Below are 22,492 nucleotides of genomic sequence, written 5' to 3'. Positions count from 1 at the left end.
GACATGTAATATGAATAAATTAATAAAATATATTAAGCCAGTCTGTTTTGTTTTTGTTGTTGTTGCTGTTTTGTTTTTCGAGACAGGGTTTCTCTGTGTAGCCTTGGCTGTCCTGGACTTGCTTTGTAGACTAGGCTGGCGTCGAACTCACAGCGATCCCCCTGCCTCTTCCTTCCGAGTGCTGGGATTAAAGGCGTGTGCCACCACGCCTGGTGTAATAAAATATATTAAAAAAAAAAAAGGAAAGAAAGAAACCCCACATTTTTCTGAGTTGCTTATTCAGACGTCATTTCTAAGATAACTTGGGTTTTTTTAAAATGTATGTTGGTAGTCACACATTAATCTAACTAATAGATTGCTTCATTTTTGTGAATTTTAAAGCTTTCCAGGTGCAGCTTCCTACATTTGAACAATTTCCTCTTCTTCAATGTATGGCAAGTAAGTGCTAAGACAATGAGTGCTTGAAAAAACAAGCTTTTATGTGTGTATAAGATGAACTGTAAGTGTACTGTTCAGGAGTTAAAGATTTGGTGAGAGTGATTTTAATAGTCCTTTTGTTCCAAGTTCATTAATGAAGCACAGCTCCACTGGAATTCCTTATTTTTCAGATACTGAAATATGGGCCAAAGTTAATTGTCCCTCAAGTTGTGTTTCATACAACTTACATCCCATTTTAGGCAAAACTTCTTTTTAGACAGCAATAGAAAGCTAAGTCTCTATCACACATACTTCCTTTTTAACAATAGAAATACAGGAGCACAAAGTGTTTAGCGTTGTGAATAGTTTTTTTTTTACTAAGAAAATATTTTATTTTAGTGTGCAGGAACACAACACATGGGCATGATGAGCGATGAAGCACAGCTTCCTCTTAGGTTAACTTACATTCTCAGACTTTTCATCTTGTTTTAATATGTTGACTGCCACAATGAATACTTAAATAATTGGATCTTTTTAGCTTTTCTCTTTCCCAGTGAAGACAAAACACTTTCATTTATGTCATATTTCAGACAACACAGATAACATGGTTACGAAAATAGCAAATGACCATTATGGTTAGGTCTATCTCAAATGTAGTCAAGATGCCAGGCTGTCTGTAGAGCCTGCAATTGTTTTTCTAAAAACACAGTTTCTTAGATATTTTTCTGAATGCTAAAAAAATGGATTTTTTTTTTGGACACAAGTCAGTGTGCCTTTGAAAGATTGCTGTGAGTGAGGGAGAAGTTTATGTTGCCCGTGATCCTTATCAAGCACCAACGCGCTCTGCAGCTTCGCGTGGGGTCTCTGTGAACATCGGATGTGACAGAATTCGAACACCATGATTTAGAAAAGGAAAAGAAAGAGAAAAAAATGAGAAAAGCATCGAAGTAGAAAAGAAACAAAAGGTTGATCTGTCAAGTAAATAAACTTGGCTTCTACAAAAGCCACAAGATCAAGTTGGACTGTGTGTGAGTTAGAATAGATTAAAACCGAATCCACATGTTTGAATAAGTGTCAAATGGCCTGCCCTTTTCCTGTGTGCCTTATCACTTCCCATGTAACAAAACAGGTGTTAAAGGCCCATCCTTCCACCTACAACACTTAGGATTTCCTCCTTGGACATAGCGCACAAGTTTGTGCTTCTTGTGCGGCGGGAGTACACTAGGTGGGCTCCCCCTCCTCTGCACTTTTTCTGAACTCAAGTTGAGATCATAGTCCTTATAACCCTTGGATTTACTGATAACCGTTGTTTCTTGCTGTTGTCAGTTGCTAGAAGAGTCACATGTGCACCATATGTCTATGCTAGTTCTGGCTGATGGGACTGATGCCGTCGATGAATGATGAGCTGAGTGAGGAAAAGAATTTCTGTGTGGCTTTGCCTGTCCACTGGATGGAAAGGATGCATAGGAAATGTAGAGATAGAGAGGAAAACAAATTAGTCAGCTCCTGTGTCTGAAATGGTTGATAGAAATTAGGGAGGATGGTGGTTCAGCTTGGAAGACATGGGCATATAGAAGCATGGAATGCTTACAGTCCAAATTGTCCTCCAATGATAGAGATGGAAGTAAACATTTGTTACCATCTCGTCAAGGGTAGCATAGCTTGCACTCGTATTTCATTGTGAGGAATGGAGGTGTGCACAGACCTGGAGACAGCTGTTTGGAGTATTGCATACAGGCTAGCAGTCACTGGAGACAGAGGAGGCAAGCCTGAAGATTAGGTTGGACGAGGGCAATTCTTCATGCACAGCTTTTGCCAATTCTAATTTGCTTTGAAATAAAAATCATGGGATACCAAAGTCAAAGGAGGGAAAGGAAGTCATCCCAGAAGGCGTGGTGTCACCGTCCAGGACAATGTCAGGCGAGGTTCCACTTCCTCACTCGAGTCCAAAAGTGCTGGTTTCTTCTACTGCTGTTAATAGCTTCTCATACAACATGGAATATGAGGGATATGGTGGGAGATCCAATCGGTTGAAGCATGTATGTGCCCTGAATGGGGGAGAAAATACTGGTGAAGGGTATTTTAAGGACTCTTTCTGGTTATATCAAGGGGGACTTCAAAGGGGACTCGAAAGTGAGCCAGACAATGATTTAGGACAATTATTAAACATTTAACATGACAAACCGTGGGCACTGAGGCACTACAAGTTTAGGAAATTGAAGAACTAGAAACAGTTAATTGTTATTTGTAAGTAAACTACACTATAACCACCATAGCAAATCAATGGTCAACTCTATGCTGTTATCTTGATTTGAAATTTAAATAATATGAAGGAGGCAGCGAAGTCATTAGTGCTAATGGATCATTCCTAAGCATCGTCCTTACCTAGCTCTGAGTTCCGGGCCTTGTTAAACCAAGTATCTACTTTGAAGAGCCAATAATGTTCTGTAATCCTGAGATCCAGTTCTCCATGCCAGGTGTGCTCCAGAAACAAGCTTAACTCCTCTACGCCATGGAACACAGAGTAGCTGAAGCTGAAGCACGCCACTCCTGGGAACATCTGAGCTTATGAGACACTCCCCGCCCCAAGCCTGGGGAATCTCCACACCATTGCAATCCCTGTAGCCGTGCGCATACTGGGTTCCATTCTGCAGGTGCACACTCGCCAGTGTATGTTCTAGACTAGCAATGACCTTCCTCTTACACGGATGACGTACGGTATATGAAACACCCATGTGGATATTCAGCAGTGAGTGGAGGAGGCATACATAATCACACAGATTCTTCCCCGGGAGCTGTTTCCTGCCAGGAACTCTTTGTTTCTATGGAAACTTGATGCTTGACAAAGCAGGGAGAAGAGTGTATTGGTATATCTGGAAGTTGATTGGTACAGCTGGATGTTAATTGTGTAGCGATTTTTTTTCTGAAACAAAGCATTCTATCTTGGAGGGAAGTTAATATCTGAGCTGGGGGAAGTTCACAGGGCCCCACCCTGGACAAAGAACTGTATGTAACTAAGGACTGCAGGGAAAAGGAGAATTAGTCTTCCCAGGGGATGTGACTTCTAATTGATTATCTAATATCAGTAGTTGTCCTTGAAATCATGTACAGACAAGCAACACTAGATGAACTCAGGAGGATATGTATGTGTGTGTGTGTGTGTGTGTGTGTGTGTGTTTTACAGTAAAAAAAAAAAGAGGTCATGAATCTGTGAGGGAGAGGGATAGGACATGGGGGGTGGTTGGAGAAAGAAAAGGGAAGGAGAAAAGTGATGTAATATATTTTAATTAGGGCCAGAGAGATGGCTCTGTGGTTAAAAGCATTGACTGCTCTTCCAGAGGTCCTGAGTTCAATTCCCAGCAACCACATGGTGGCTCATAACCTTCTATATGCCCTCTTCTCGCATGCAGGCTTGCATACTGATAGAGCACTCATATACATAAAATAGATAAAATATTTAAAAATAATATTGTAATTAAAAGTTAATTTAAAATTCTAAAGGGAGATTATACATTCATTCCTGAGGGAAACTCTTTAAAACTTAGGAAGCATACACCTCAAAAGCTTTAGGAACTTTGTTGCAGTATATTTGATCCAGAGTGATCCTTGAGATTGTGAACTGTAAGAAGCTATATTTGATCCCACTGTGATCCTGAGATTGTGAACTGTAAAAACCTGACTTTTGTTTGGCATGGTTGAGCCCTAACACACACCTTTAATTCAAGAACTTTCTATTTATTGTAAACAGGTGATTAAGGTGTTGTTCAGCCAGCCTTACACATACCATTAGTCCAAGAACTATCTGTGCACAGGATTTAATAAAGTTAACCCTAGATCAAGGGGCAGAACAAGAAACCAGCTGACATGAATTAAAGAGTAGGAGGGACTCTGAGTTGAAGGGTGTTTAAGACCACACGGAGAAATAGAAGAGGTCTTTGGCACATTTAGCTCTTGAGCTTTACTCTTGGAATTTTCGCTTTAGCTTTTAGCTCTTTGACTCTTAGCTCTCTAGCCCTTGAGCTCATTAGTCCCTTGACCTTTGGCTTTTTGGGCCTTGAGCTATCAAGCCTTTGGCCTTGGGTTTTTTTGCCCTGTTTCACCTGGGCTGTCTGCTGAGCTAGTGAGCCTTTCAGGCCTTCTCCACTGGGACTTGAGCTGAATAGGTGGTTCAGCAAGGTGCCTTCTCTGCTTCTCTGAGCTAACAGGTTTTTCACCACAACATCTGGCTCTTGATCCTTTATTGGTAAAATAGGACAATCTGGGATTTTCAATTAAAACAACAGAACTCCCTGAAACAGATGCATAGAAGCCGTAAGGGCTACTGAGAGATGCTCTCAGATCAGCCAAGATGCCAAGAAGTTCATACTAACTAAGGTAGCTGTAACAGACCATTTCTATCTTATTGAGCTGCATGCTGATTGTAAATTCCACATTTCCAGCTTTGGTGGAGCCATTCTGAGGTAGGTTTTAGATGATGCAGCTGTCATTCCTGCTCCTATAAGTAACCTTTCACACATATGCCTCTAAGTATCTCCAATAAAATCCATTGGTTTACAAAGTTGAACTTTGATAGTATCATTACTTTAGCTGTTGTCAGTTCCCTGTTTTGGGGTGAGCAGACATTTGGTCAGGTCTCCTCAGGAACAGAGTCATTCAGCACTCATCATCGTTAGAACTGTCATCAGGAAAGCAAAAAATCTGGGAAAATTTTATGAAAACCATACTTTATTAAATCTCTCAACTATATGGATTTAGCAAAGGTATTTTGGTGCTGCTATAGTTTGTATATAGCATGTTCTCCAAAGGCCTAAGTATCAAAGACTTTATTTTAGCAGTGATGCCATTAAGAAACAATAAGATCTTTAAGATGTGGAGTCTAGTCGGAAGCTAGGTCATTAGGGGCATTTCCTCAAACAGACTCTTGGCTAGTTCTCTTTTTTCTTCTCTCTCTCCTCTTCCATTCTTCTTCCTGCCCTAACCCCCCACCCTCCAAGCATGAGGTAAGTGGGATTTTCCCCATCACACTTCCTATTATGATATACTATATACATGTCATAGACCCAAAGCAACAGAACCAGTCAGTCATGACTAAAACCTATAAATCAGGCAAAATACTTTTTCCCCTTTAAATTAATTTATCTGAGAATTTACTGCAGCAATAGCCAGGTGGAGACAGATCTATATCAAATATATATATGCTTTCTAATTAGAAGATATAAAACAATGATACTAGAAATCTGTCTTCGGTACTGTGTGTGGGACAGTCATTCTAAGACTCCTGAGCTCATAGTAAGAGCTACTCCATCCTGGCTATAAAACCTTTTCCAGTAAGACTACCGTAAGATCAGATAAAGGCCAGCTGCTCTCGAGGCCACCCTGTTCTGGGAACAGCAGCCCCGAGACCTGTTCTGGGAACAGCAGCCCCGAGACCTGTTCCCTTGACTAACCAGACCCTTTACAACTTCCTTCTTTCTGGAACTTTTCCCCCTTCTGTGGTTAGAGCAGCTGTAAAAGGTGATAGCTGCTGGAGCATTTTACGGTTGGGTATCCATAGCAACCTCGCTTACCGAAATACCCTTGCCCCAGTGACCTGCGCCCCTCCTTGTCCCCCTTCCCCTCCGTTTCTAGGGTCTCCCATTGACTGTTCCGCGGGTCGGGGCAGTACTGTTCAATTGACACCATGATCAAATTAACTCTTACAGGAGAAGGCACTTAATTGGGGGGTTGCTTTCAGCTTTAGGGGACTAGCCCATGACCATCACAACAGGAAGCACACAGGCAGGGCACTGGAGCAGTAGCTGAGAGCTTTACCTCCTGATTTGCAGGCAGCAGGCAGAGACAGAGCGTGCAATGCCAGGCCCATTCCAGTGACAACTTCCACAGTCCTAATCATTTCCAGACAGTTCTACTAATTAGGGAGCAAACATTCAAACAGACAAACTAATGAGGTTCATTCTCATTCAATCCACCATAAAATCCATATTTTCTTACGCTTATCAAAGCAGTATTTATTACTAGAGTGCCTGCCCAGAGGTAGTTCTAGTGATCCTATTTTATTAATCAAGACTATGCTACCCAGGGTAGAATAGCAAGGACCAAGGAAGTCTTGGCTTTGAACCTCATGATGTGGGAAACTTAAACTGCCTTTTTATGACTTTATAACACATAAGTTTTTGATAGAGTACTATGTAAAAATCACCGTAGAGATCCAGGTCTGTACATGTCCCATCTCCACATTTTTAAAACCTTACTGGAAAAATATAAACAAATACCAAACTAACATATGAAGTGTCATAGGCTATAGATGTACGCTAATATGTTGGGTGGTTTCTCTGGCTTCCAAGATTTTTACAGTCATGACCTTGCCTCCCTCCTTCTCTATGGCAGATATTCCTCTAAAGGAATTTAAGTTGAGTTTTCATGGATTGGGCAGTTTCCCATTACTGGTGCATGGACATTATAGCCCAAATATGATCAACAATGAAAACTTCACTAAGAATCTTGTCTCTAAGCCTTAGAGACACTTTACTTAATCTTTAACTAGGAACGCAAACAGCAAGTGATATGCAAAAACTCTATCTTAAAAGGCGATCACCCAAACTCGATTAGGAAAGTATATTTTTCCTTGGCAGCAAGTTCATGAAGGTTGGCAGGAGCTTTGTACCTGGGAAGAGACGTGATTTTCCCCCATTTCTCTATGCAGAAACGTCGAAGGCCATTGCTTCCCCGCAAAGCTGCAAAGCCTTCGTAGGGCACGCTTGATGTTCCCGTCACAAACTGAAGCAATCGCAGTCTCTGCTCATTATTGAAGCGTTCCACCGCAGCCCAGAACCAGCGGATCACAAGATGGCCATCATGATAACCTGGTTTTAAAAAAAGAGGTGGGTCTGTCCCAGTCCCCCGCTGAGTGAAGACTCTCAGAGGACATCCCTGTTGGGCTAGTGTCCAATTATATGTGAGTATATACTATGTGTGTCTTTCCGGGATTGAGTTAACTCACCCAGGATGATCATTTCTAGGTCCATCCATTTGCCTGCAAATTTCAAGATTTTCTTGTTTTTAATAGCAGATGAGAGGGGTATGGGAGAATGGGGAAATAGAAGGACCCAGAGGGTCCTGGAACCCTATAAGAAGACCATTAAGGCTGGTGGATCTGGATCCAGGGGGCCTGCACAAACTACTGTACCAACCAAGGACAATGCATGCAGTAATCCTAGACCCCCTATCCAGATCTAGCCAATGGACAGTGCATTCTCCACAGTTGTGTGGAGAGCTGGCACTGCCTCTGACATGAACTCTGGTGCCCCCAACTTGACCTCTTCCCTTGGTAGGGAGGCCTTGTGCCTCTCAGAGGAAAGAGAAGCAGGCTATCCAGATGAGACCTGATAGGCTGTGGTCATACGGTGGGAGAGGAGGTCCCCTTCTGTCATAGGCCCACGGGAGGGGAATAGGGTAAAAGAGGGAGGGAGGGGGCAATGAGAAGATACAAGAGAGGGGATAAAAATTGGGATGTAATCTGAATAAATTATTTTTTTTTAAAAGGTGGAGGTGGGGAGAAAGGAGGAAGGGACAGATGTGTTAGCTGTGTAGTGTCAGATCTTTTGGTTTTGCTGATAATGACAAGACTAAACTAATTTACATAACTTGGTCAAGTTTTAAAACAAGCAGATTTATATAATAGCTCTTTTACACAACTGGATGTTTGAGAAGTTTCCTCTGAGGTGTTTTCTTTTTATTTAAACAATTGGAATTAAACTTGAAATATCTCAGCCTTATATGAATGTAAGTAAGGAACAAAGAGGCTCAACCAAGGCAGACCACCTGTGTTTTCTTTGTTCTGATGTTTTAGCTCTGGAAAATGATATGACAAAGGAGAGTCTAGGATGTAAGAACAGATAGAGGCAACATGCAAGCCTGGCTGGAGGAGACAGGTTCCCAGCAGCCATGACTGCCCTAACAGAAAAGCCTGTATCCACCATACCACTGGGGTGCTTTAAGGCACCATTGAAGAGGCCATACTTGTGAGAAACAATTTAGAGGCATGATCACCACTCATCACAAAGGTAAGAGGCATTCGCAGAGAGGGGAAGTATATGTGGGTGGAGACTGAGAAAGCTTTGTGAAGGAAGCAAGGTTGGCAAGGGCAGCGTTTGTGTAGTAGAGCAATGAGAATGAGGAAAACAGCTTATACAGATGGGTCTCTGTAGAGGCTGGGCCAGGGGCATGTTGGGATATTCAGAGTCTTCCTGGTTCAACAGAAGCATTTGTGGTGAATACACAGGCCAGCAATTCTCTCAACACATCTGCATAGAAGTTTCAAGAGGGTTTTTCAGTTGAGTGGCTGAAAGAGGCTGAGTTTCTGTCCCCTTGTTTTTCCCCCTCTGTTATATTGGTTGGGATTTCTCTGTAATATTTTACCTAAAAGAGGGCTTTGAGGCTAAACTATTGAAAAAGTCTTCTGTGAGACAGGCATGGTGGCACACACCATTAATCCTAGCACGCAGGGAGGCAGAGGCAGGTGGATCACTATAAGTTCAAGACCAGCCTGGTCTTCAAAATGTGTCTAGGACAGCCAAGGTTATACAGTCATAAAAAAACAAAACAAAAGTCTTCTGTGAGTAATAATAAGGCTTTGGGGAAAGATGGTGGCCTGATCTGATGAAAATGATGTTCGCAAAGTCAACTTATGTATACATATCTTGAATGAATGATTTCTTATACCAATACCATATTGAAATGCTATTTTGGACATATTAAGTTTTTGTTTTGTTTTGTTTTGTTTTTTTGAGACAGGGTTTCTCTGTGTAGCCTTGGCTGTCCTAGACTAGCTTTGTAGACCAGGCTGGCCTTGAACTCACAGCGATCCATCTGCCTCTGCCTCTGCCTCCTGAGTGCTGGGATTAAAGGTGTGTGCCACCACAACTGGCTTTGGACATGTTAAATTTAAATGCATAAGTTATAGTTGCTTGTTTGTGTACTTGGGTATTAGAAAAATTAGTTAGTGTCAGGTGTGGTGGCACATACAAAACTAAGAAGGCAGAGGCAGGTGGATCTTTGTGTGTTCGAGACCAGCTTGGTCTACATAGTGAGTTCCAGGCCAGCCAAGGTTAGACAGAGAGACTCTATCTCAATAAGTAAGTAAGAAAATAAATTCAAACATAAACATGAGGTTCATATTCTATTTTTACTTTGGACTGCTAGTCTAAAAGGTCAAATGTTCTGAGGAAATACTCCCTGTAGTCAACATGAACTATTCATATTGCAAGAATCACAATCTTTATCATTAAGAAATGGCAGATAGGATATAAACAAAGGTGAGAGATTTAGCATTTGATTCATATTGATGCAGACCAAAGGAAAGCTCACAATGACCCACAGTAAATAAGAGAGAGAGAGAGAGAGAGAGAGAGAGAGAGAGAGAGAGAGAGAGAGAGAGAGAGAGAGAGAGAGAGAGAGAGAGAGCGCCCTTGTGGAAGCAAAAGTGGACTGAGGCAAAGAAGGCTAACATTCCACGGGAAGCAAGAGACATTTCTCTGAAATGTGCAGGCTACTCCAGAGCTCACATATATGTGTGTGGAATGTGGACCTTTCCACGCCACGCCAGGGATTACTGTTGCCTGACAAGAAGTTTAGTCACCAGTTGGCTAAGTAACTATTTTGAACTGAAGTAAGGACAAGTCTTTGGAGGCTTTAAAAAGTGGTAAACTGGGCACAGGATGTTCTTTAGTGGAATAGCATTTGCCAAGAAAGCCCTGGGCCTTAAGTTTAATCCCACCATTGTTAATAACAGTGACAACTCTAGTGAATGGCGTGACGGACTACTACTGAGCTATACAAAGGGATGAAATACTAAAACAAGCCAGATCATGGATGGAGCTCAAAAAAGTATGTTAAGTCACAGAAGGCAGGCACAGGGATCATATTATGTCTGATAATATATATGGCGTTTCTAGAATCAGTAAGTCATGACAGAGATTTATGGTTGCCAGGCGTTTGGAAGCTGGGAACAAGAGGTGGAGAAAACCCGCTTGATGGGTATAAGCCTTTCTTTAGACGATGGAACTATTTTAGAACCCAGTAGAGGTTATTGTTAAATAAACTTTTGAATGTACTAAATATTATTGAATATCATTTATTTTAGGATGGCCAGTTTTATCAATGCCTTTTCTTGAAAATGCGTATTATCAAAGGTGCGGCTAGCTCACCTCCTCGATACTCAGTGTTGTTCCTCCAGTCGTTCAGGTCGATTTCGGCAGTACCGGCGATCACAAGCTCCAGCTCCCTAGCATCAAACACCGAGACGAGTCTGGAGTCTACGACCTGGAAGACAGCGGCGGCGGCACACAGGCAGGTTATAGTCACGGTTACAACTGTTGCCCATCAGACTGGGAAATTAACTATCATTTATAAATTGCTCTTTTTCAACATGCAGTCACTTTAAAATTCAAAATGGTAGCAGAGGCCTGAATACTATGTCTCCCATCCTACTCGCATGCCATAATCTTTATTCCCAGCTCTGGAGCTTTAAATGATGTGCATCATAATCTTGAAATAATTTTTTTAAAAAGAGGCAACTAGACCACAAGGCATTGGGATAGGGTTGTTTCCCCTAGAGACCTTTGTCCTTCCCACTGAGTTGAGGCAAGAAGCTGCCGCCTGTGAAGCTGCGAGTCCTTACCAGGCTCTGGGCCTGCCAGTGCCTTGGTATTGGACTTCCCAGCCTCTAAGATGATGAGAAATCGAATCCTGATGCTCAAAAGATGCCCAGTGTGTGCTGTTTAGTATAGAAGGCCCATAGAGGTCACTGAGTCATTGTAGAATATGGTCTTTCATGGGCTTCTTACTACTCCAGATCTTTCCTGAGAGTGACTTTGCAAACAGCCCTGATGATTCTCTGAAGCCAAGTTTAAGTTTGCAAGTTACATGACAAGTCTTTCCCGTGGCATTATTATGCCTCTCTTACATCCTTCTTCCTGTTTCCTGTCTGCCCTGTTTTCTTACTGTCCTCTCTGAGGTTTGGGAAGGGCTGTGGGTCAGAGCTCTGTACTATGGCTTCACATACTCTACCAGATGTGCTTGGCCAACTGAATGTCTCCAGTGCTGCCTGCTTTGGGCCAACTAGTAGTGGACACTAAAATAGAAGATAAAGTTCCAGACTGAATTTCTAAACTGAAGTACAAAGGCATCATTTTGGGGCATGGGAGGTCTAGCAGCTGTCTCTGCCTTCTCAATTTACTGCTCAGCATGATGAGATAGCAGAGAGCTGTAAAACAAAACAAAACAACAACAAAAAAACCAGACACCCAGCAGGAGTGGCTAGCACTCTCCAGTGCCTCTGCTTGGTCTGTTGTTGTTGTTGTTGTTGTTGTCGATTTGTTACAGTGGGCTGGCAGAAATATGACGTCTACCTAGTTACACAAGAAACACTGGACTCTTCCTCAGCTGATACAACAGAGCCAAGTCAATGACAACGTACTGAGAATATTTTAACTTTGGTCAGGGCTCGTATTCATTCAGAGAGAGAGAGAGAGCTCTGGCCCTTCTCCCCTCCAGCCCAGCTAGATGTGCCACGCCCTCTGACTGTGAGACTGTAAACCTAGCTCCTGTTCTCTCTCTGTGCTAGGAGCACAGGAGAGGCGCAGGCTCCAGTGTGGAGCACTCAGGGCTCTGACCTGCTTTCCTGGGCCACCTGGGGTCTCACCTCGTAGAAGCCCCGCACCAACGCCTCCGTCTGCTGCACCACCCCACGCTCCACGCGCCACTTGACCATCCTCTCGATGTACTCCTTCTTGTTCTTCTCAGTCACCTGCGTGTTGGCTCCTCCAGACTTCAGCTCTCTCTCTGTTACCTTGCGGATGAACAGGAGGATCATGATGCTTCACGCTTTTGTTGTTGTTGTTCTTTTTAAAAATTTTAACATATACATTTATATTATTACACATGAATAAACTACACACAGCAGGAAGGACCGTGAGACAGTCACGAGTTATATAAATGTGATTTGGCTATTTAGTATTTATCAAACTTGAAGAAAGCATCTTTCCTATCTTGTTGGGTTTAAATTTCTGAATGAAAATCAGTATCTATCATATCTCAGCTCTGTTAACTTAAAACATCTATCTTGATCTAAAAGCATCTTCACCCCTAACCAACTAAGCTTAATTGTAAGACTTAACTATCTGGTCTTCAACCCCATCAGAGACTTGAGAAGGTATAAAACTTAAATACCTGAGTGAACTGGAAGTGCAGGTTAGCAGCTTCCACAATTAAAAAAAAAAAGACTGAGACAGTTTACTGCCCAAACAGTCACCCAGCACTCTACAACATTGGAGCCTGTGATGCTTCTCTTTCAGTTTGTCTTCCAAGGGGACATTTTCATTTAGGATGACAGTTTTTCCTTCCCTGGAAGTTACTAGGAACATTTCTGTTGTCTGAACCACATTCTTAAGCAACTTAGAATAGCTACAATTTATTTGCTTATTTTTGTACAAAAAGGGATGTAATAGAAACAAAAGGGAAATGTCTTGGGTTGTTCCTTATGGTGGAGGGAGCCAAATGTCCCAACATTACAGTCAGATACTTGACGCCTCTAAATCTCAGTTAGGGCAACGGATTGCAGCTGCTATGCGGCAGTTTCTTATGTGCACCGAGCGAGAGGAGGTAAAGTAGAAGTGGGTTGAAGGATTTGCTTTTCTAAGCTGGCTGTGAATATGCAAGGAAGCAGGGCACAGAGCATCAGAGTGGCCACCGCTCAGCGAGGAACTTGTCAGCCCACAGCTAGGACCTGTGTGCTGCCCTTCCCAGGACTAGAGAATATGAAAAGATAGTCCACATGTTTTTCTAAGCTAATATATATATGTATGTATATATATAATGTTATATGTTACATAAGTGTGTGTATATATACACATATAGCATATAATCTGCTCTTCATTATTTTTTTTGGAAAATATATGTAATGAAAGAACTATTATGTAGTTTTGAAGATACAGAAATAGCTTGTATCTTATGATATACTTTAAATGTTTTCTGGTCCATTATCATCAAATCATCAAAATCTCTGCATAGGGTAGAACCATGTCATAGTGATAGGAAGCAGCACTATTAATACAGAAGTCCCGGGACTGGAGAGTGAATAAGAGCACTGGCTGCCCTTGCAGAGGACCTTGGTTTGAACCAATGAGATTAGTTTCTATCTAATTTAAGAATAAAATCCCACTAACACATGATTTAGCAATCCTGTACCAGAGATGGTATATATGTGTATACAGAATCCAAAAGAACCGGCAGTATCTGTCCACTCATGTTCATAGTAACATTATGCATTATAATCTCAAGGATGAAATAAATAGATGATTATTTGAACTATCCACAGTCAAAATTGTACCAATAGGAATTGTGTGGTATTTCTCAGGAGTTAGGGGTGGGTGGAATTAAAGAGTGTTGCCTAATTGGTAGAATTTTAGTTTTGCAAGAAGAAAAGTTCTAGAGATTGGATGCCAAACAACATGAATGTGCTTCACAATATTGAAGTGTACACTTAAAAAATTTTAAGATGGTTAAGTTTTGCTCTATGAATTTACCACAGTATACAACAACATGCCTTTCCCAAGTCCACACCGCACAAACCTGTCCGAATACTTCCTCGTTAACAGTGAAAGTGAGATCGAGGATGTCTGTGATGTTATTGTCCTTCATCCACTGCAAACTCTGGTGGAATTCCTCATCTAGATACTCTAGGTCACTCAAGTCACAGGGCCTGGGAGAATTCAAAGGCAGCAGAAAAAAACTGAGCGAACCTTACTCCAGAGATGATTATGCTGCTCCTCAATAAAATGCCATAGGTTTCATAATTACTTAGCAGTTTTAAATATATTGATGAAACAGTAACGTAATAGTTTTAATTTATTTAATAGTTTTATTTTGAAAATAAACTACTAAAGTTTCAGTAATAAACATAGAATAGTTATTGACTCATGGGTACCTAAAAAACAAGCCGGTCTACTCAAGAGCTTAATCTAATGTTCATAATGCTATGATTCCTCCTACATAAATGAGCTAATATCCATTGTATGGTTTTGCTGATAGAGTCAATTCTACACCTATAGAAAAAGTCTCCAAATGCCTTTTTTATTGCAGTAAAGAGTATAGAAGATATGTGTGTTCTCAGGAGAAGATCTGGATGGAATCTTATTAGGATTGGTTGGAACAACGCGGCAAAGGGGCCAGAGACAGAAGGAAGGCCAGCACTGCCATCCTGAGGACAGGCCATATGGACGCATCCTTAAATACACTTACAACTTGAGGAGCCCCTTATAGAAGGGCCTTGTGAAGAAAGCATCCAGGAGGTACTGATGGATCAGAGCCAGGCCCAGGATACGACCACTGAATCTAAACCTGCAATGCAGATAAAGCAAAGAAGTTTAAGAGTTAGTAAGAATTCACATTACTAAGTATCATAATTTTGTACTAATTTTTAAATTTGTATTTTTATTACAGTGCTGAGGGTTGAATCAAGGGCCGTGCATATCCAAGAACATGGGCTGCACCACTGAGCATCTCCTTGCCTAACTCAATAAGTTTCTCTACAGTATCTATCTTGCCCAGCTCAAGGAGTCTGCGACTGATGGCACAAGGAGGCATCGATTCTCTTTCATATTCTTTACCACGAACAATGGCCATGTGATTGGCATGTCCTAAGTGGCACTGTCTATGCTCCATGACCAGACTGCTGATATTTATCTGAGGGGAGGAAATAATTGAGGAAGGGAAATGCAGGAACCTGAAATATAAAGTCCACGTTAGACCCAAAGAGAACTGAGAACAGTTTCTCTGACCAGACGTTTTATAATGGTACCTAAAGGCCCACACTGGGAGGTGGAGGCTTTACTACCAATCACAGATGGCAGTTAGTGTTTGCAGACAGTAGGAGACAGTTCCGTGCAGTCACACTATGAGGTCAGATAGCCCGATCAGCTATTATTACTCCATATTGCCAGCTACACAATGAAAGAACAAGGTCATTTCTAGAAAGAATGAGTGGTGTGGACCTGGCCACCTACAAACATGGAGGCCTGCCCTGATTTCATCTGGTGAACTGCTTGGCTGAGTTTCCAGGTTACCTGTTGCTTGCCCACGCGATCTCACTGCTTTATGAAGCTTCCTGTCTGTCTGCTCCAACATCCCCGGGCTCCTTTGCTATGGAGGCTTTGCCAGTTTCTGTACCTAACTCCAAAGCTGTGGTGCACTTGCTCTTCTAGCTAATTAGGTTTTTACCTCACTGTGGACTTTTCCGGTTCCTCCCAGTTGGAATTCCTAAGTAACTAATTTTTATTATGTTTGATATAACTTTTCCCAGTCACAAGATAATCCAAGCTGTATAAATGCTACATTATGTCAAAATGAACAGATTATATCATCTTCTAGAATAAATATAAGTATAAAGAACACTTCTTACTAAGATTCTTGAAGTGGTCTACTTATTCCCTTTGCCTGAAACAGTATGTGGATAATGTCCAAGTTATTGACACTGAGATTAGAGGCAAACAGAGCCTTGGAGATGGATGACAAATACATACAAAGAGGATACTATTTTAAGCTTACTATTCAAAATTGAATACTTCCGTGAATTATTAATGTTCTGGTAATATGCTCAGGAAAAAACATAAAGCTTAAATTGATCAATAGCTAGAATGTTTGCTAGAACAAGCTAGAAAACTTTGAAAAAATATTATCTATAAATTGGTGCTATGACAAAGTATACACTTTTTCTCACTTAAAGATATGTTCTCTAAATCTCCAAGGGATAGAAAAATCTTCCAAAAATTAAAGTTTCCTAAGTAAGAAGTGGGTAAAAAAATTAATTCATTATAGTGATAGGTTAAACTACATCTCATAATCTGCATGCACTATGAAAGTAAACTAACAGCATCCCATTTGTACATACAGAAAGCCTAAGTACAATACAATAAAAGTGAAATTGACAGTTAACCTCAAAGATAATGCAAAAACGACTAAGGATATTTAATTTTAAGAAGGAAAGGGTATTTAATATTAGCAATTCTATTTAATTGAAGCAATTCTATTTTAAAAATTGATTATAAGGCTAAAAGGCAAAAATAATGATTGCTTTTTTTTATTGTTAAGAAGGTGAACAGTTACTTGATAATATTCACCACCAATTTTTGAAGGTAAAATATCCTTACAATAAGCCAATCAAGGATAGAAGAATGCTTCATTAAATAATAAATAATTATTTCAACAATATGGTCTGCCCTTTGTATCTCTATGTACATAGATTCAACTAATGATAAACTGAAAACATTCAGGATGCATAATCTCATCTTTGTCAAATGTAAATTTTTTATTGCCAATTCCTAAGCAAAATAGTATAACAGTTTATGAAGTGTCTAATAATTGGGTACTATGAGCAATTTAGAGATATTCAAAATATATTAAAAGATGTGTGTGTGTGTGTGTGTTGTGTATTGTATTCAAATACTATGCTATTTTATATGAGAATGTTGAGTGTCTTAGTTTTGCCTTCTATTGCTGTGGTGATACCCAACTTACGGCAGGAAGTATTGACTTGGCTTGTTTCTAGATTACACTCCATCACTTTGAGGAAGACCAAGTGACAGGACTTGAAGCTCCATCACAGTCACGGACATGAGCAGGGAGCCTTGAGTACATGCGTGCATGCTGTGTTCGGTTCCCTTGCTTCCTTTTTGTGTAGTTTAGGATCTGCTTCTTCTAAAAGTGGTGCTTCCCACTTTGAGGCTGGGTCTTCCCACATCAATTAATGTAATCAAGAAAATTCTCTAAAGATTCGTCCACAGGCCAGTCCAATCTAAACCAACTCCCTTCTCAGATGATTCTTAGTTGTGTTGAGCTGATACTTTATTACATCTATAAATTCCAGGATTCATGAGGAATTCACCAACACTCCATGGCAACAGAGTTTAATATATTTAACAGTAAAAAGTTGGGAGGATGCTTACAATTGTCACTCTTGGCAATTCTCTCAGTCTGGTACTGTAGTTATTTATAAGGAAAAAATTAGAAGTAGAATAAAAGTAACTTTTATTGAATACCTACTAGGCCAAAGCGTATTATTGATATTGATTCATTGATCCTTGCAAGAACTTTATTTTATGTTTAGGGCCATCTTCATTTCATAGATTCAGAAGCCCAGAGACAAGATTTCTTCTTAAGTCAGTAGTATTAGCAAGGGATCCCATCAGCATTTACTTTTCATCTGACCAGGGCTTTTATGTTTGTCTGTTTTGAGTTGCAGGCACTGGTCCTAAGGGTTAGGCTGACAGAACAGAGTACCTATTGGCTCTCTTTCTTTTTCATATGCTGGCGACAAGCACCCCCTGTGCTAATTAGAAATACTTTAGTACAAGAACCTTAACTAGGTCAAGTCAAAGGGAGAATAATTAAAAGCCATAGCAGCGTCACAAAGAATCTAGATCAAGAACTGTTTTGTGGTAATTTCCTCTGGAACTTGTGACCCAGAAAGTTCTAACAGAGCTTTATTAAAACTCAGGGAGTTCTAAAGGAGCATCATTGAGACTCAGAATATAAACAACTCAGAAATCTTAAGAAGTCCCTGAAACTGACAAGACCCACAAGAGTCCTCCCTCCTCAAGGTTTTATAAGCAGTAGTAATTGTTGAGGAGGTCAAGACCAGGTAGGTTGCCTGAATAAGGCTCTCCAACCTTATTCAGCTGCCTGCAAGTTGTGAGTGAGCTCCATGGCTCCAGGTTTTATGGATTGTTACTCATGCTGGCTTGGGATTTTGGTGATGCAGCTGTGTTTGAGCCATGCTCTATAGGAAGCCATTCACTCCCACTCTTCGTTTCTTTTATCTGTCATTGGATCCACATCTGGAGTGGGTAAATGTTTGCCAGGAATAGTGTCGCATGTGAGAAGGATTGTAAGCTTTGTCACAGGTGAAAGCAGTCTTGGCAGGCTTTGCCCTTGGACACACCACGGATACTCCCTGAGATTAACCTTGAGATAGACTGGGTGGAGCCATCCTGGGCCTGGAATTCAGGAAGCAGATGGGGGGGTGGGGGGGGGTAAGGGGTGGGCGGGGGAAGGGGGAACGAAGATGATGACTCCACCTGGATTATTGTGTTTCTGATAGATGGGAGGAGGAGGCTGGCCCTTGCACTTGAGAGACAGACAGATAACAAGGATGAGAGGAACAGCAGGTTCAGACCAAGCTCGAGTGCACGTGGATTGGGAAAAGGATCAGTGAACAGGCTGGACCAGTGTGCAGGCCAGAGACACCTAGGAACCTGTCCCATGGAACGGATACCGGAAGGTTCACTTTTTTTTCCCTTTAACCTTTTCCCCCTCTTATGTAAGATATTTGGGTTGTATAATAAAGTTTAATTGTTAAAAAACAGAGCCAACAGTCACACAATAGGGATGAAGCTGTGTCTCAGGAATAAGAGGGCCACATATGATTTTACCCTGTCTCATCTAGTTTTGCCTTTTGGGTCATCTCTGTTGCTTTTTTTTGTTTCTTTTGTTTTGTTTTACTTGTTAGTGTTATCCATTAATTACATTCTGGTTTTAAGCACCCAGAGAGACAAACCTTACTCACTGACTTAAGTTTAATTTTTCCAGCATTACCCACTGATTGTTCCAGCTCAGGCTGGATGCACAGCCTAGATCAATCATGACTTATTGGAAGTAAGCTTGAGAGGGTAGTTGAATATTCCTTAATGGCTTCAGAGAGCCACCATGGCCAGGTGGGTGATGTAACTGAAGAGTTCCCGTACAAAGGCGCTGAGAGGGCAGGGGGTCCCGAGAGGCCATTGTATGAAGCTATGAAAGTGAAGCCTGAGTTGCCCTGGAGACCCCAAGATGTTGAAGATGCCAGCGCCACAAGATACAAGCAAGGAGGGCTGTGCACAGGGAGCAGAACTGGTCCAGGGAAGATATGTGTGTTGAGAGCAGCTGGAGAGACTGAGCCACATAAGCTCTTTTAAACTAAAGTTCCACACATGGGTCATGGAGCTACAGGACATGGTATTTTCCCTGCTGGGTTTTGGTCCAGTATTTTCCCCACTAGGTCCCTATTTCTACCTTTTACAACAGGAATATGTATATATTTCTTTCCATTATATACTGGAAATACGTAATTCTTCTTTTTAACAGTCCAGTAATTTGTTTATCATAAAGACTTATTTTTGACTGGACTCAGACTTAGACATGGAAGGTCTCAGCAAGAACATTTTGTCTCTTGTAATCCATTCCTGTAGTCGCCCCCCACCCTCCCAACCCAGAGTCCTTTATTCTCTTGGCCAGACGTTTATCATATTCTACAGCCTCCTTCTTATTTATTCATTTATTTGATTTTTAGTGTGCTGTTTCTTCAGAGCATTTGTGTTGCAGGACACATGGAATAATAAGACACTGGATCTTGAGGACTTTGGCTCTGGGCTTCCTATTGTCTCTGAACTGTGAGGAACAAGTTAAAAATTCTCCACTAGCCTCCATCTCGACCCTGTCCCCGGAATTTATTGCCCCTATCTCACCCTACTTAGAATTTACTACCTTAGACCCCCCTATTGTTAGCCTAGCACTCTTTAGCTAACCATTGTCCCTAAGTTCTGCTTCTGTAAAAGATATTTTAACCCTGAGTTTTGCAGGACGGGGTCTTCCATCTCCTCGGAGCTTGGTGGACCCCGGCGCATCAGCTTAATAAAATTACTTTGCTTTTGTGTCAACTCTGGACTCTGTCTCTCAATTAAGGTTTCAGGAATATACTCTGACGATCTGAGTCTAGCAGTGCTATACAAGCTGCCAAGGGGGTGAGGACCAGCAATCAATAGTTCTACTTAGCGGTGGCACCTGTGACCTATAACAGTGACGATCATCTCAAGACATTCCTAAATACACAAAATGGCATGCACATCTTGGCAGTAACCAACAGCTCTCTAATTGGACTTTGAGGATTCTCAACAGGAAGCGACTCATCCCTAGTCCTGGGAATCTAACCAATCTCTCATGGGTAGTGAGATGATGAATGTGAGAGGAGAACCTACTACACCACTTTACTGGGCCAGTGTAATTTCTAACATTCTTCCAAACACTCATCCTTATATCCACAAATAACTTTCTCTTTCATCGAAGAAGCTTCTCTTTGCAACAGATGAGGACCGCTACAGAAAAGCACAGCTGGTCAAGAAGCAGATTTAATGATTTTGGGGTGGCCAGTCCCAGCATATCCAGCTACAGCACAACCCTGAGCCTAATGCTTAAGGAATGTAATAGTAGATGGGGCGGAAAGATTTTTAGAGCCAGAGGACCAGGAAGTTCGCCCTGAGATTGTCTTCTAAAAAGCTGCACTCATGATAAGTCAACAACAGGCTTGAGCCAGACCAACATGGACAGCATCGGTAGACAGGCTAATGTGGAAGGGAGACTATCATGGGGTGGGGGGTGGGGCTTCAACCCCCCCACAAAGAACCACAGGCAACAAAAACTGCTGGGAGGGAGAGTCTGTCTTCTCCAGGGAGGAACCTCTTAATTGGTTTTCCAATACCAAGTGGTCGGCTATGGACTCCCATTAAGGAAACTCAGAAAGTTGTACTAATATATTTCTGTTAATAATAATAATAATAATAATAATAATAATAATAATAATAATAATAAAAAAACATCAGAGTTGAGAGGGGGTAAGGTAGAGCAACAAAGTGGTTGGATGGGGGGGTTCTGGGTTAAAGGGAGTAATGAGGAGAAAGTAATGTAATTATATTATCATTAAAAATAAATTCATAAAAATTCACTTCAAATAAAATTAGAACTAAATGTTTTAAAAAACAAATATAACAGGTTCTCAGAACCTCAGCATTATTGACATTTGAAGTCCTATGCAGTGTAGGATGTTTAACAGCACTAGATCTTAGATGTAATTAGCATCAAGTCCCCGTACTATCTCTTATTATCTCCTGACATTGCCACATATCCTCTGCTAGTGGTAGGGAAAAACTGTTTTCTCTGGAGCGCTCCTGGGACCAAGCACAAAGTAAGAGGAGGCTGTTGGATGGGTGGATGTTTCCAGTTGGCACCCAGGCAGTGAGAGGGTATCTGCCCCCTCCCAAGGCAATGGGGATTAATAGGCACTGAGGCTGTGTGCTTCACTCTACAAAGCTGAGCACTTTCATGGCTTCTCAAGTATTTAAGGACAGCACATTACTTCATCTAGCATAAATTTAAGCCTCCACCAAGACCTTTGGTTGTGGATTTTTTCTGTAAGAAATGGGAATAGAGACTGAGTTCCCCAAATATACCAGAAAGCATCAGTCTTTCAAAGAGAATGATGCCTGATCCAAATTAAGAAGAAGAAGAAGAGAGCCTTCAGGAGAATAACAGGAGAATGAGTAAGGTGGGAATATGTGTGGTTCGAAGCCAATGAGGCTGGACTCCAAAGAGCAGGTAGTTCAGGGGCAGGTAAAGTTTAGAGAGAGGCCTGGGAGATGGGTTATACAGGGCACAGCAGGCCATAGGAGACACTTTGGATTCTATGTAAATGTGATGAGAATCCATTGGAGGTTTCATGCGGCATCTTGAAGAGTGTAAAAAACCACCTGAGTATTAAGCAGTTAGTTCATCTCTCTCTGCTCTTGACTGGGATGTGAGGTAACCAGCTGTGTAAACGTCCTGCCACCTTCATTTTTCTGCAAGAATGGGCCATAACCTAGAAATATAAGCCAAATAAAGCTTTTATCCCCTAAGCTGTTTTTGTCATAATATTTTATCACAGAACAGAAGTGAAACTAGGACACCGACTCACAAAAAAGGAAGAAACAATATTATAAGGCAAAGCTATCTTTGATTCATATAGCTTATTTTCTAGGATGGGCTCAGACAAAACCAAATAAGGCCATGGAGCACAGGAGAAGGTCCATGAAGGACGAGGAACCACAGCAACAGAAAACAAATAAAAATGACCAGTTCCAATACAGGCTCCCCAGGCTGCACAGGAATATTTCACTTTCAAGTGACATTTAATCTGTCATTGCTTTCCGAGTGTTTATCAGGCATATTTATG

At 41.3% G+C, this 22,492-nt stretch overlaps 1 protein-coding gene across 6 annotated transcripts in view; it reads right to left on the bottom strand.

Moving 5' to 3' along the window:
* Positions 1-937: 937 nt before the first annotated feature.
* HECW1 (HECT, C2 and WW domain containing E3 ubiquitin protein ligase 1) overlaps positions 938-22,492 on the bottom strand; it is a 320,240-nt gene continuing 298,685 nt past the window's right edge. For all 6 annotated transcript variants that reach the window (XM_084794159.1, XM_084794158.1, XM_084794162.1 and 3 more), the window contains 6 exons: positions 14,716-14,814; positions 14,047-14,176; positions 12,119-12,265; positions 10,623-10,737; positions 7,082-7,280; positions 938-2,465 (listed from right to left, as the gene is read on the bottom strand). In XM_084794159.1, the coding sequence (XP_084650285.1) occupies positions 2,354-2,465; positions 7,082-7,280; positions 10,623-10,737; positions 12,119-12,265; positions 14,047-14,176; positions 14,716-14,814 (802 nt within the window). In that variant the 3' untranslated portion in view covers positions 938-2,353. The remainder of the gene's footprint in view (positions 2,466-7,081; positions 7,281-10,622; positions 10,738-12,118; positions 12,266-14,046; positions 14,177-14,715; positions 14,815-22,492) is intronic.

The sequence above is a fragment of the Acomys minous genome (assembly GCF_964271855.1).
Source record: "Acomys minous genome assembly, chromosome: 9".
Classification (NCBI taxonomy): domain Eukaryota; kingdom Metazoa; phylum Chordata; class Mammalia; order Rodentia; family Muridae; genus Acomys; species Acomys minous.
Note: the sequence above shows the minus strand (reverse complement) of the source record. Positions and strands in the feature narration are given on the sequence as shown.